The sequence below is a fragment of the Anneissia japonica genome, unplaced genomic scaffold, assembly GCF_011630105.1.
Source record: "Anneissia japonica isolate Jap-2015-1 unplaced genomic scaffold, ASM1163010v1 scaffold6792_len961167_cov158, whole genome shotgun sequence".
Classification (NCBI taxonomy): Eukaryota; Metazoa; Echinodermata; class Crinoidea; order Comatulida; family Comatulidae; genus Anneissia; species Anneissia japonica.
In genome coordinates, this window is record NW_022701523.1 from 227933 (window position 1) to 241442 (window position 13510).

The 13510-nt window shown below is 35.0% G+C and overlaps 1 protein-coding gene across 1 annotated transcript; it reads right to left on the minus strand.

Moving 5' to 3' along the window:
• Window positions 1-402: 402 nt before the first annotated feature.
• Window positions 403-11277, minus strand: LOC117103570 (transmembrane emp24 domain-containing protein 5-like). Its single transcript, XM_033244149.1, has 5 exons — window positions 10785-11277; window positions 7048-7145; window positions 6777-6846; window positions 4358-4477; window positions 403-3294 (listed from the first exon to the last, which is right to left on the minus strand). Exons 1-5 carry the CDS (start codon window positions 10941-10943, stop codon window positions 3070-3072), a joined length of 672 nt encoding a protein of 223 aa, XP_033100040.1. The 5' UTR covers window positions 10944-11277; the 3' UTR covers window positions 403-3069.
• Between the last annotated feature and the right edge of the window lie 2233 nt (window positions 11278-13510).

The window sequence follows — 13510 nt, forward strand, 5'->3', positions numbered from 1 at the left end:
TGTATCTAATGTATTGTGAAATAGCATTCTGTATTTTGGGCTGCTGCTTGTTAATAACAACATATTTTTGCCAAAAAGCTGACCATAGGTCTTCTAAATTCTAGTTTGGTCAGGGCTTACGGAACAAAGGTTTTTTCCCTTCCAATTACGGATTTAAATACTGTAGTACAGAATTGGCTCCAAGTGCCATACAGGTTATCAGGCATTCACAATTTTATGCATGATGTACTGTAATAAGCCAATTTTTATAGCTCATGAATATTTATAGCCATATTATACACTGTGTGAGAAAGATATTAACAGAAACACATACACTGTGATTTGTAGCATGTTTCATTAATAACTGCCTGTGTCAACAAAACCACCAACTTTGTTACATGACGTTAATAAAAAAGTATACAATTGTCATTTTGTGTGAAGTTTATTTCATTGATCTGTCATTTAAATACGAGAGAACAATTACTGTAGACATTAAATAAAATTCCTAATTATTGAAAGATGTTAAACGTACACTAGTGGTTCTGAGCAAATAAACATTTAAAAATTATTAGCTTTCAACTGAAAAAAGAACAAAAAAATCTTTACCTCACAAATTAATAGACAATATAGTGGCATAATTCTTAATGCCATGTTTTATTGTCAACTCATCTGTCTTCAGAAACTAACAGATTACATTACAAATGATTAATGTTTGTTCTTGTAGTGAATATCTGTAAATCAGCAAAAAAAACCAGTTTGTTCTGTCTCATTGGAAGTTAGTAACTTAATTAATGAGTAAATTAATAAATTGAATGTATGTATTTCAGCCTATGTCCATCAAAAAATGCATTATTTCAAGAAAAGTTTGTTCATAAAAAAATATAAACAGCTAAAAATAGTATTAAAAATCAAGAGTTTCACTCTGACAAAAAAAACATGAATTAAGTATATTCTGGCAAATTGATCACTATTACACTCTCAATGATTACAGCATGTCTCCGGCAAGGAATAGTGGTTCACAGTTTGTCAAACAAACCTTGTTTATTTTGGCCCTCAAATACTAGACTCAGAAATACCAGGATGGTGTCCGGCGAGTTTAGTTACCGGTATTAAGATTATATAGTAAAGTCTAACAGTCCTAGTATATTCTGACCCTCAATGCAGTATTGCAATACTTAGTTTGTATGTGAATGAGTGAATAAATATGTAATGTTTATTAATGCAAGTGCCACTTTACAGATTGAGAACTGCACTTTTAACACCACTTCAAATTCAAGACAAATATGGACAAAACTCTTTACCTTAGAAACACACAAGTAAAATGGGAATTAGTTTTTCTTCCAGTCTACGAAGATAAGTCATACTAAATGACCAGTATAGCAACATTACTACAGTGCAGTGTACATCCACAATGAACAAGCACACAAAACACAAATGAGGGTTTCCCATTCAAAAAATATACATTAGCGGTTAACATTAATCAACATGAAAGACTGTACATGTTAACAAACAGATGGAAGTTTATTGCTAAACTTGAGATAAAGCTTTTGGTAAACACAAATATTTTCCATTCATTTAGCTACTCTATATTTTTGTTAATTTTCAATACAGACATGTTTATCTATAATCATAGTTCAGTAAAGTATGTTTGTTTAACATCGATAATTCTTGGCAAAACCATATTTACTAATTCTAAAGACAGAAAAACATTTTCATAACAACGCACACAAAGCTATAAAATTTAATAAACAATATAATATAAGCCACAACATAATTTTCTTAAATTCTTTGGAAATTAAATATAAATTGTTTAAAGTGAAATTCTTGTACTGTACCTATATTTGTTTCCAAGAGCCACACACACACTGACATTTGGAATGGTTTGTAAACAGATTTGAGGCACGTTTACAGAGTGGCAACAAAAGAATATGAAGGGAGGTTTGGCACGTGGAGGCTGTTTGGCGCAGCGGGAACGGTTTGGTTTCCCAAACTCAGGGTCTAGGTTTCAATCCCTCGCTGTGCATTTAGCTTGTGTCCTTGAACAAGGTACTTTATGTGCATTGCTTCTCTCCACCTAGGAGTAAAAATTGGTACCTGGTGGGGTTGCCTGCTCCTGCACTGATTTGCAGCAGCAACACAAAGCATGTGGGCCCAATGACCAGGGAAAAGAACAGTGCTTTATAACCTCAAGGAAGAGGTGCACTATAAATTGCCCATACCAGTACTGCTTTCTATTTTCACATAACAACTGACTCCAGATGTCCTTCGCTAAGCACGCAGACAGCAAAACAAACTGATGGGCATTGATCATTGGAATATGTCTTAACATTTGTGTTACACTGTGAAAATCATTGTGCAACATAGAATTATTTTGACATCATTATGACACATGCTGCAAACATAGCTAGGGAGATTAGGCTTACAGCACTTCGAGACCAAGGCTCTGGAAAAAACTTCCTACTGAGCATGTAACATTCACCTTCACCTGACAGTTTTCAGTCACTACTCAAGATGCACTTTTTTATCTCTTTTTTGAACGGCACCACAAGCAACGACTGTTGGAATGGTGCCACATAAATGGAACAATCGTTTGATTGAAGCCACGATCTTTGTAAATTGGTCATTACACGCAAGCTCACACGAGTTTATCAAGCATTGATAGTTTCTAAACATGTTAACTATTAAGGCACTTTTATAGGAAATATATCATTAATAACATATAATATTTTACCACAGTATAGACTAGGCAAGGAAGACATGTTGGTATTGTTTTGTTTATATTGGTTACAAAAGTTACTTAGGTGCAAACAGAAGGGTATCAGAATAGCTTTTTGAAATGACATTCAACGACTATAGAGAATGATATTTCTGAGGAACCAGCTGGAGATACCAATTGTGAATATTACACAAGGATTCTACTTTTCACTGATGATGTGGTGCGGTAAACAATGAATGATGTAATTATGTGTTGGGCGGATAAGGTAGATCAGTCCTTGGACGGCTATCTATCATAATGTGAGTAAATTTAGATATTTTATGTGGTGATGTTGTGTGCTTCACTACCCAGCTGATTGGGTGTTGATACCTTGCTCATGTCTTCATTGTGATTTTTCTATTATCACTAAATAGGTATCTGATCATCACAACCTGGATGAAAAACGTCAAGACCATCACAATGGTGGACACAAACGACCAGAAGGAGACACGTTCATAGTTTCTTTCTGCGACGTATCTGTCGCGGAATTCAACATTTCGCCACACTCGCTGATGCTGCTGGGCCTTTTTTATGTTATCTTGTACAATGTCCAAAGATGTCTACAGTTAAAAAAAAGAAATTATAAAAAAAAATGATTCACTCAAATTAACTTATGATTGATTTATGCTTCATGTTCTCAACCTTGAATTTAGGAGTCTGAATTTAATGCTGTTATTGGGAAAGTTTATTTACACCGAAAAAGTGACCCAACCGACCTAAAATATGTGTTTGATTCTTTGAGCAGTAATATATTTTTGCCAAGAAGACCAAAATAAATTTTAGAGCAATGGTTACAATTTACCAGACAAAATCATTGGGTAAATAATGATTAAGACTGTCTATAATACAAAAAAAATTCCTAGTCAATTATTATTAAATTATTAATTTTTGAATAATTGATAAGGTTAACCTTTATAGCATAGGTGAATAGGTACTGACACTATTTTATTTTCTTTTAAGGATGTTTTCCGAAATTATTTCTCATTTTATTCACTCTCTGAATTTGACATCTACATTCCAAATACAGGTAATCATTAAATAAAACATAATATTCACATGTATAAATAATCTGTCATTAATATATCATTAAACATTAAAATATATCCACCAACACCTTACAGTATGTCTAACAAACTATTTTTAGGCAGTGACTATTGTTTCACCAGTCTTCCTTATTATCATTGGATGTTATTACATATACATGTATGAATGAATTGAATTAGGACATCACCAAATCATAATTATTAGGAATTGGCTTAAGACTGGTGTAACAATGGCACACTACCCCCAGTCGCACCTTATTTTGTGACCTACAAATCCTCACTTAATCATAGAGCCCTCCACCCAACTACAGATTTTCCCCTGCCGCCCTGTGCCTGAATACTGAACAATACACAGGCGGTGGATAGGCAACTGCTCAAGAGTAAAAAACCACGACTTTTGACCTTTTGCTTTGACCTCTTCTTTTCAAAATTTAATCATGTCATGTACCATTCCACTAAATTGCTAACATACAAACAGCAGTGAATACATAACCTCCTTGGTGGAGTGATAAAAGTCACATAAGAAACAAACTATTATACAAAGAAACATTTATTTCTTATGGTGATAATGTGTACTGACCTGCATATCTTCTATTCGGACCTCAAGCACCTCAGCACCAGCCTCAAACCACTGAGTCTTTGGATGAACTAATGCTGCTTCATCATCATCATAATCCAAAGCCAGATCAAAGAATACGGTCTATAAAATATTGAGACATTACTGATGATCAACTGAAAACAAATCTGTCTGTGTTGCCCAAGCATGGTGACATCTGGGAATTAGGACAGTAATAGCTACAGTATATACATTTTTTTTTATCTAGGTGATAAATTTAAGTCGTAACCACAGGGCTAAACCAGACTATATTGTACACTCTATCAAAACAAAAGTTATGTAAATCTGGGGATTTGTAGAATCAAAGTTGGGTTAAATTTGTGGTGACCTTTGACCTAATACATACCTAAAACTCAATACGAGTATGTTATAAACTGACAATGTTACCTACATGATATACGATATCATAAAGTGTACAGCCCTCAAATTTACCGCCGGCATTCGGCAATGCCGACGTGAACAGCGGCGTGCAGCCGTCCAACGCCGACGACAAAATCATCGACGTGAAGATTTTAGGCCTAGCCCAAGCTAACCCAGGCCTACGCTGGTACTAGTTGTACCAGCTGTGGTATACACGGCAGGATCACTGTAAACACATTATTAAAATTTATTCTTAATGAAATCAAGTTATTTAATGTCTTATGTTGTATTATGAGTAAAATGTAAATAAAATCAAACTGGATTGTATGTTTCATGCTTTTATATTGTTTTTACCTGCATTTGTGGTCTGACATATTTTTTTCTAAACAGCACATTTTTTGTGTAAACATTACTCTGCCCACTAATTGGTTAATTTTTTTGGTGGGGTCATGATGGATGGGCAAAATGTGCTTGGCTGTGATGTCAGATCGCCCAAAGTTTTGTAGTGCGTGACAGCTTGCAGACAGGAACAAGCTCAGTGTAAACTGATTAACTTGTAGTTAAACAGATTTATTAAAACAAATAAGAAACCGACTACAATCAAATCTAAAAAATTTAAATGTCGTTCTCTACAATTTGTCTACAAATTTTCTCCGCAATTAGCAACATTTTTTTGAGGGATGAATGAAGCTATGAATCTACGATGTCCAAATCAAAATTAAACGTCTACTAAAAAAGAGTCAGCCGTCGTAGAAACTTGCTTTGGGTTCCTGGTTCCATCTTTCAGGTTGATTGCAATCGATTTTTAAGGATTAGGCAAGGCGATAATGCACTTTATGAACAATATTAAGGCGTAACTTTCAATTTATCGAACATTAACGTTCAGGCCTATCGGTGTGTCGTTGTAATTAATAGAATTTCTATGGCAACGCTATTGGGACTGAGCTAACTGCACGACGTGTCGTAACATTTCATTCACAGGGTGTTGCAACAGACAGCAATGATTATTGCGTTAAAATCTATGTTTATTACTATTAGCTAATTACTGTTAGTTCGGTTGGTAGTTTCATTTATTCGTCATCATTTTATCATTCAACATTTTATCAATAATTAGTTGTGATTTGAACATTAGTACGTAGGCTGGGCTTTCCAGCTTAATTGGTTGACTTGAAGACATCCATCACTGCTACAACAGGTCAGCATAGGTTGATTTCAGGGCTGTAGGCCAAGAATTAAAAACTGCCGACGTTACAACCAGCGTAAATTTTAGAGCGCCGGCGATTTTTTTTTTTTTTTTGGCTGACATACTTTTTCATAATTTTGAGGGCTGAAGTGTACAAATAAAACCATGTGTTTAATGTTTATATTCATTAGTTTTTTCGTGTCGTAATAAAGTGATCAAATAAAACCATGTGTCTAGTGTATTAATTTATCACTTTACACTTTATATCTTTTATTTAACTAAAAATCATTAAAATATAGTAAGATTACCTATGCAACAAAGGTATAATTTCATGGGAATTCCCCTTCATGGCTATGTAAGCAACAGAGCCGTGGTGTTGACTGGGCGAGAAAAACAACTAGCGTTTGTGTAGAAAATTAAATCAGATGAGATTTTCACACAAAGCTAAGAAGTAAAGAAATAATTTTTTACACCAGCGTTAGTTAGACTCTTTCAGTCCATATGGTTTTAGATTATAAACATTGCTGTTAAATAAAGATGATCATTTGCAGCGGTGGGTTGTTTACTTCTGTAATTTGACTCCTCATATTAAAATACACTGATTGAAATGATGATAAACCGACTACCAACATCACCATTGATTTGTGAAATTTGACAATGGAAACTAATATTAGGTGTTTGAATTGATGTCATTGCGCGTATGTAAAACAGGGTTTTTATAACTCTCAAGGATCTACAGTAGTAAGGATAGTACATGAGTGTAGCATGTACTGAAGTAACAGAGTATCAATAGTATGTAAACATTTTGTAAAATTCAATTTAATAATCATCTTCACTTACCTTTGAAGACACTCGGCTAAAAGTGTTATCAAAACAAAATAAATAATCCCCACTTTCTTGTGTTGTCCTCCTAAAAACATCCATAGTTTAAAAACAAAGAAAATTCCAAATTGAATAAATTAAGAATAAAAATGGTATGAATTGCATCTAGTATAGAAGTTCAACTCCATAGCATCCACCCATCAACATTATCAGAATACTACATATGTACCATAGGAGAATATTAATAAATCCTATCAATATGTTATTAGTAAATCAATAATTAACTTACGTATATATGCCTTCAGCTTTCCTTGCTTCTGTTGCCAGTGCCTTGTTACTTGGTGATCTAATGATAAAGTTGATATCAAGGTCACCACCTTCAATAACCTAAAAGAAAAATTAATAAGATTAGTATACAACAGAAAACAAGTTTTCTTATAAAAGACTTTTTTACACCTTGTTTAGCGAACTTATTTAAAAAAATAATATAATTATATTTTAAAGGTTGTCTATAAAACTAAAGCACAATTGTTGCAGTACGTCCTAAACAATAAGGCCAAATAACAAAAATTCCTTGTTTCCTGTCCCCAGGACGAGAAACAAGGATATTTTGTTAATTTGCCTAACATCTATCCCTTTCCTGTGATATTACTTTGGGACCCTTAGAAGCATTTTTAGCCTCTGTAACTTGATTTGGCCTGTTCTTTCTTCGCCGTGGCTAGAGATACAGTACCGTATTTCTATTTCGCTTTGCTAAAGGTACGGTAAATGGCATTACGTCACCATCACCCAATGAAGTGCCAGAATGTACGCGACTTTTTTTGTTGAAGACTGGCATTGCATATCACCCGCAATGAGCGGTGGAAGGAGAACGATGTACTGGGAAATTAGAACATCGAAAGTACAATACTGTTTGACTTTACTGTCATCGTTGAATAGGCGTATGGTTCAATTTTATAGTAAAGAGTTTCAGTTAGCTATATATAACCATTATCAAACAAGGACTGATTTCTGTACCAAACTCTTGGCATGTGCCTCTAAGGAATCCGCCTCTAGGCCTTGCTTTTAAATTCTTCGCTTAGCGAAGAATCTAAGCAAGCATGCAGGCCTAGGCCTTGCTTGGATTCTTCTTTTGGCGGCGGCCCTGCTCTAGTGACATATCGATCTGGGTAGCATATATCAGTCATAAACATGGTCTTACCAAGTCTGAAGTTCTCAATCCCCACATCCCAAGTTTTAGTCCAAGATACCTAGATTATCTTATCCGACCAAAATATTAATACACTTTGAATGCACAAAACTTTACGTAGACTTCGTCACTCTCACATGGTACAGAACCTAGGCCTAGATCGAGAATGAGTTTCCCCTTCATGATTTGATGCAGGTCCATTTAATGCAGTACTACGGTACAAAAAATGCTAGGCCTGTATGAATCCTCTTGTTTACAGTATATTCAATTTTTTATTGCAAGTGTTGTCATAAATAGATTACCAAAGACTAGCAGTAGTGTGTGTATACATGTGCCTTGGCCTAAGCCATGAGGATGATGCCTTGCTTGCTTAAATGATATGACTCTTATTATTGAATGGAACCCTTACGCCTATTTTTCTATGACAGTATTATAAGAATATACTGTACTCTATTTGCCTAGCTAATCATCTGCTAATCAAGTACATTTTTTCGCTAGTTACACACTGCTTACCTCACATGAGAAGCACTAAACAAGAAGATTCATAAGGCCTCCTAGCATTTTATATACCGTAGTACTGTTTTAAGGTCTGCATCAAAATTATTGGAAAAATTTGACACAATAGTAATAATCACGAAGGGGAAACTCATTCTCTCGATCTAGGCCTAGATCTGTACCACAACAGTGACGAAGTCTAGCCATACGAAAAGTTTTGTGCATTAAAATTGTATGAATATTTTGGTCAGATTGTAAAGCGTGGTATTATTTCGAGCTTCTTGGACTAAAACTTGGGATGTAGGGATTTTGATGTTCAGGCGGTATGATCACGGAGGAACTAGGCTAAGTTTATGACAGATATGTCACCACAGCAGCTGCCGCGAAAAGCAGAGCAGGCCTTGCTTGCTTAGATTTTTCTTGCCTTGAGGCATGCCAAGAGTTTGGTGGAATCAGTCCTTGTTTGATAATGATTATACATAGGCTTAGCTAAATGAAAAGTCCTCTTTACGAAGTGGAACCATACACCTATTTATCGGGTTGCTGGACAGAACGGCAAAAAACAATAAGTCAAAACGGCAATGAGGAAAACGGCAAAAACCAAAACGGCAATAGGCCTAAGTCAAAACGGCAATAAACGTTTATTTTTATCAAAACTATATTTATATTTCCAATAATTTGTGTATTTTGATATGATACCAGCAGAGACGATAGCTAAATAGTGACTTGGGCAAGGGTGGCATTACATTTGGCCTCACGGTTTTGACAACCTTACTAAATTCGTCACTCACTGTAACAACTTTCACCCCACTATCAAATTTACTATGGAACACTCTAACACTTCTATCCCCTTTCTTGATGTTAATGTTTTCATTTCAGGCAATATATATATATATATATATATATATATATATATTAGATGTTTATATTGTAATATATGCTCTTGGGTAATGATAATAATAATAAGAAGAATAATAACAATAATAATAATAATAATAATATCATACAAATTCAATAGTAAAAATATTGGGGGAATTACAATGTAAACATTTAAATAGTTGTAACTTCAAAATGCAGACAAAATAAGGCTAAACAATTTATGTCATAAAAAGTAAAAATGCGCGAAAGAAAACAATAATAATAAATAACACTTTAAAGAAGAAGAAAAACAATAATAATAATAATAATAATGATAATAATAATGATAATAAAAATAATAATAACAATAATAATAATAACATACAATACAATTAAATAGTAAAAAGACTGCAATAAAAGCAGTGTATATTTAAATAATTACAACCTTAAAATACAGATAAAATGAGGCTAAACAATATGGTGCCATGAAAGTGTAAAAACAAGGAAAAAATAATAATAAATAACACTTTAATATAATATAGGCCTAGTCATGGATGTGTAAAAAAAAACAAAACATACTAACAAAAAACAAAACACAATTCAGAAAATTATAAACTGCTGCCCGCGCCCGGTGGTGCTTCATTCTTGGCATTGATTTTGCACCTTTGCCGTTTTGGTCTATGCCTATTGCCGTTTTGGTCTATTGCCGTTTTGGTACTTATTTTTGCCGTTTTGGTTTATTGCCGTTTTGGTTTATTGCCGTTTTGGTCATTGCCATTTTGGTTTTTTGCCGTTTTGACCTGCCCCCATTTATCGATGACAGTACTACTAAGTCAAACAATATTTTACTTTTTGATGTTCTAATTTCCCAGTACTGTACATCGTTTCTCGTTTCTTCACCGCTCATCGCGGGTGATCTACAATGCCAGTCTTAAAAAATGACGTCACACACCCTATGGCACTTCATTGGGTGATGGTGACGTAATGTCATTTACCTCTGCTTTAGCAAATTGAAGTAGAAATATGGTACCGTATCTCTAGCCACGGTGTTCTTTCTTATGTAACTCTCTGTAGTTTAAGCTACCATTGCCCATGATTAAGACAGCCTCAAAGCACGCAGCATGCCCTATCTACTGCAGGCAGATTGTCTCTAGTACTACTTACTAGCCTAGGCTAGGCCTAGCCTAGGTCCTGTTTTGTAAATTAATGTTAAATCCAAATCAGATATTTTGTCATGATAAAACAACAACATTTTCAAGCTAAGACTGCGGCCGCGGGGTCTATACTTTCTGTGACGTTTTTGTCTAGGCAAGATGTAAAGTAATCGCTTTGGCTTAGCTTGAGCGGAAGGAAATACCGCCGGTCTGGCCTGGACTATAATGGTAGGCTGCAGTTTTGAACTGAAGCGACAGCCTTTTTAGACTGCTCTCCACCGCCCAGAACTGCATGCATGCCTATAAGATAGGAAAGAGGCCTAGGCCTACCTGAAATTCGAAGTCTAAAGTTTGTTTTGCCTTGATGGACTGATAGAAACATTCTCGTCTACCAGCTGGTACAAGAACAGTCATATCAATTTCAAAACTTGAGCATATTCTAAATAAATATGTGACGACTAGTCCGAAAAATGTTAGTTTGTCCTTCATCTTGAAAACTCTACATCAGAAGGGCAAAACTAGGTACGTGGCATTCACTCAACAGCAAACGATCCAGGATTCGCGATCGCAGTTGATTTTGCCAACCATGTGTTCACACGACGAATCAATAACGCCACATGCTGATGATTACAGGTGACGACGTACCCCGTACGTCAGCGTCTGAAATCTGGGCGGGGTAGGGGTGGGGGAAGATAGGGGTAATGAAGGGGAAAAGGTAAACTTTTAGGGGGTAAATATGCTGGGGTGGCCCGGTGTGAGCGTCATGGTCGGGCGTCGTTCAAACAAAATGTCTCGAACAGCTGATGAATGAATTTGCTCGCTCCGGGACTTTTTTTTCATCAACTAATAGGCCTAATGTTAGCCAGGCCAGACATAATTAATAATAAATTTCCCTTTCTTCTTCAATAAATATTTAATCATCAAGAGAATCTGGATCCTCCGCCAAGACAGACGAAGGCCGAGTATGGGCGGCGGAAGTGGTCCGGCAGGTCAGGCGGCAACCTGACCAATATTTTGCTGAGACTATAAATATTATATAGAAATAATACTTTTTCTAATAAAAAAAAAAATTTAATTCTGTGACATACTTTGTTAAATTAGTATATTATTATTATTATTATTATTATTATTATTATTATTATTATTATTATTATTATTATTATTATTATTATTATTGTTGTTGTTGTTTAATTAATTTTATTAATAGTTTTATTAATATTATTATTATTATTATTATTAACTCTATTATCCCCTCTGTTCAATCAGCAAAATTTTTAGGAGTATCAATAGCTTAACATGGAAAAAACACATCACCGAGATAGAACTTAAAATTTCCAAAAGCCTTGCATCATTTCTAGATTATCCTTTTTACCCAGTAACATCCTCCGTATCCTCTACTTAACTGGTACCCTCATTATTCCTTATGTGAGCTACTGCAATATTGTCTGGGCCAATACTGTACATATTTAATTTATCAAACATCAACAAACTCCAAATTCTGCAAAAAAAAAAAAAAAAATTATTTATGCAATATGTTTATTACCAATTACTCTATTCACAATTACCCCACCCGATCTAGAACTCATATACCTTCCCACAACACAACACAAATTATTTCAACATAACTTAAGATATTCAGGCCCTTCAATGATGAACAATCTCCCTCCCCCAATTCACAATGTTGTTTCTCTTAAAACATTCTCAAAGAAAATCAAGCTACACCTAATGTCATAATATTAAATTATTGTATCCTTATTCATAATTCGATTTGTTCTGCTTTTAAATGAACTTCAGTTGTTAATTATTTACTCATTTGTTTATTTATTTTTTATAATTTTCATTTATTTATTTTTTATTTCTTCGATTTACTTTTTATGATTGTTTCTACTTTTATTTCCTTTAAGCAGTGGCGTAGAAAAGTTTTTTTCATTGAGGGGGATGATTGGCGTGTTAGCCAGTGTCGTAACAGGCGCGGGGGGGGGGAAACTGCCCCTCGGGGGGGGGGGGGGGGGGAAACTGCCCCTCCCCTGACGGTTTTTACCGGGCTGACCAAGCCGTCGTACCGGGCTGGGTAATAAGAGAAAAGAAAGAGGGGAGAGGCAGGGAAAGAGAAAGAAGAAAAAAAGAAAAGGAAAGAAAAAGAGATGAGAAAAAAGACAAGAATAAAAAGGAAGATATCAAAATGACCAGACTCACAACACCCTGCAGCCCCTTCTCCACTTCAAAAACTGTCATAACTCCTTTGATCTATGCTGCCCGATGGCTTAACCACTGGGGGACAAGGGGAAAATATCTATCTTTGAGAAATCTTCCCCGCCTCTTTATAGATGCCCTTTTCATCCCCTGAATGTGCCTAACAACCTCAAATTTCGCGCGCATTTCTTGTTGGCATGGGCCAATTTCCTCTTAAAATTGCACACTTTAGGGAGTTTTGATCAATTCCAACAAAATTAGAATTAAAAACACCGGGAGACAGGGTAAAAATATCCATCTTTGGAAAATCTTTCCAACCCCTTGACAAATGCATCCTCTGAAAGTGGAAAGTGATTTTCTTGTTATGGTAGGCCAATTTCCTCTATAAATTACACATTTTAGGGAGTTTTCATCAATTCCGACAAAACTAGAATTAAAAACACAAAAACATTTTGCACGCTTCGCGCGCATTTTTTAGGGCTTTTTTTAGGTATATCCTTTTAAGTTATTTAAACACATAAGCCTAATAATAGTCTCAAACTCAAGAAAGACAAATTTAAGATCGTTTTAACCTAAAAGAAGGGCCTCAATATGCATTGATGGTGAAAGAATATGTTTGTAATAAATAAAACCATGATGAAAATGCTTATATTTAGTTTCAAACACACGTGTGTGGCCTATATTATAAATATGATAAGCCCTACGCATCCTCTGAGAGTGCCTAAAATTCTCAAATTCTTCGCGCGCATTTCTTGTTACGGTAGGCCAATTTCCTCTATAAATTGCACATTTAAGGTAGTTTTCATAAATTCCGACGAAATTAGAATTAAAAACACAAAAATATTTTGCGCGCTTGGCGCGCA

What these genes read in the sequence shown, in the direction of transcription:
- LOC117103570 (XM_033244149.1), bottom strand. Translation starts at nt 10,943, where the DNA reads ATGAAGGACAAACTAACATTTTTCGGACTAGTCGTCACATATTTATTT. An exon ending in CTTTAGACTTCGAATTTCAG is followed by an intron (nt 7,146 to 10,784) that starts GTAGGCCTAGGC and finishes TTTTTCTTTTAG; the next exon opens with GTTATTGAAGGTGGTGACCT. An exon ending in TTAGCCGAGTGTCTTCAAAG is followed by an intron (nt 4,478 to 6,776) that starts GTAAGTGAAGAT and finishes AATATTTTATAG; the next exon opens with ACCGTATTCTTTGATCTGGC.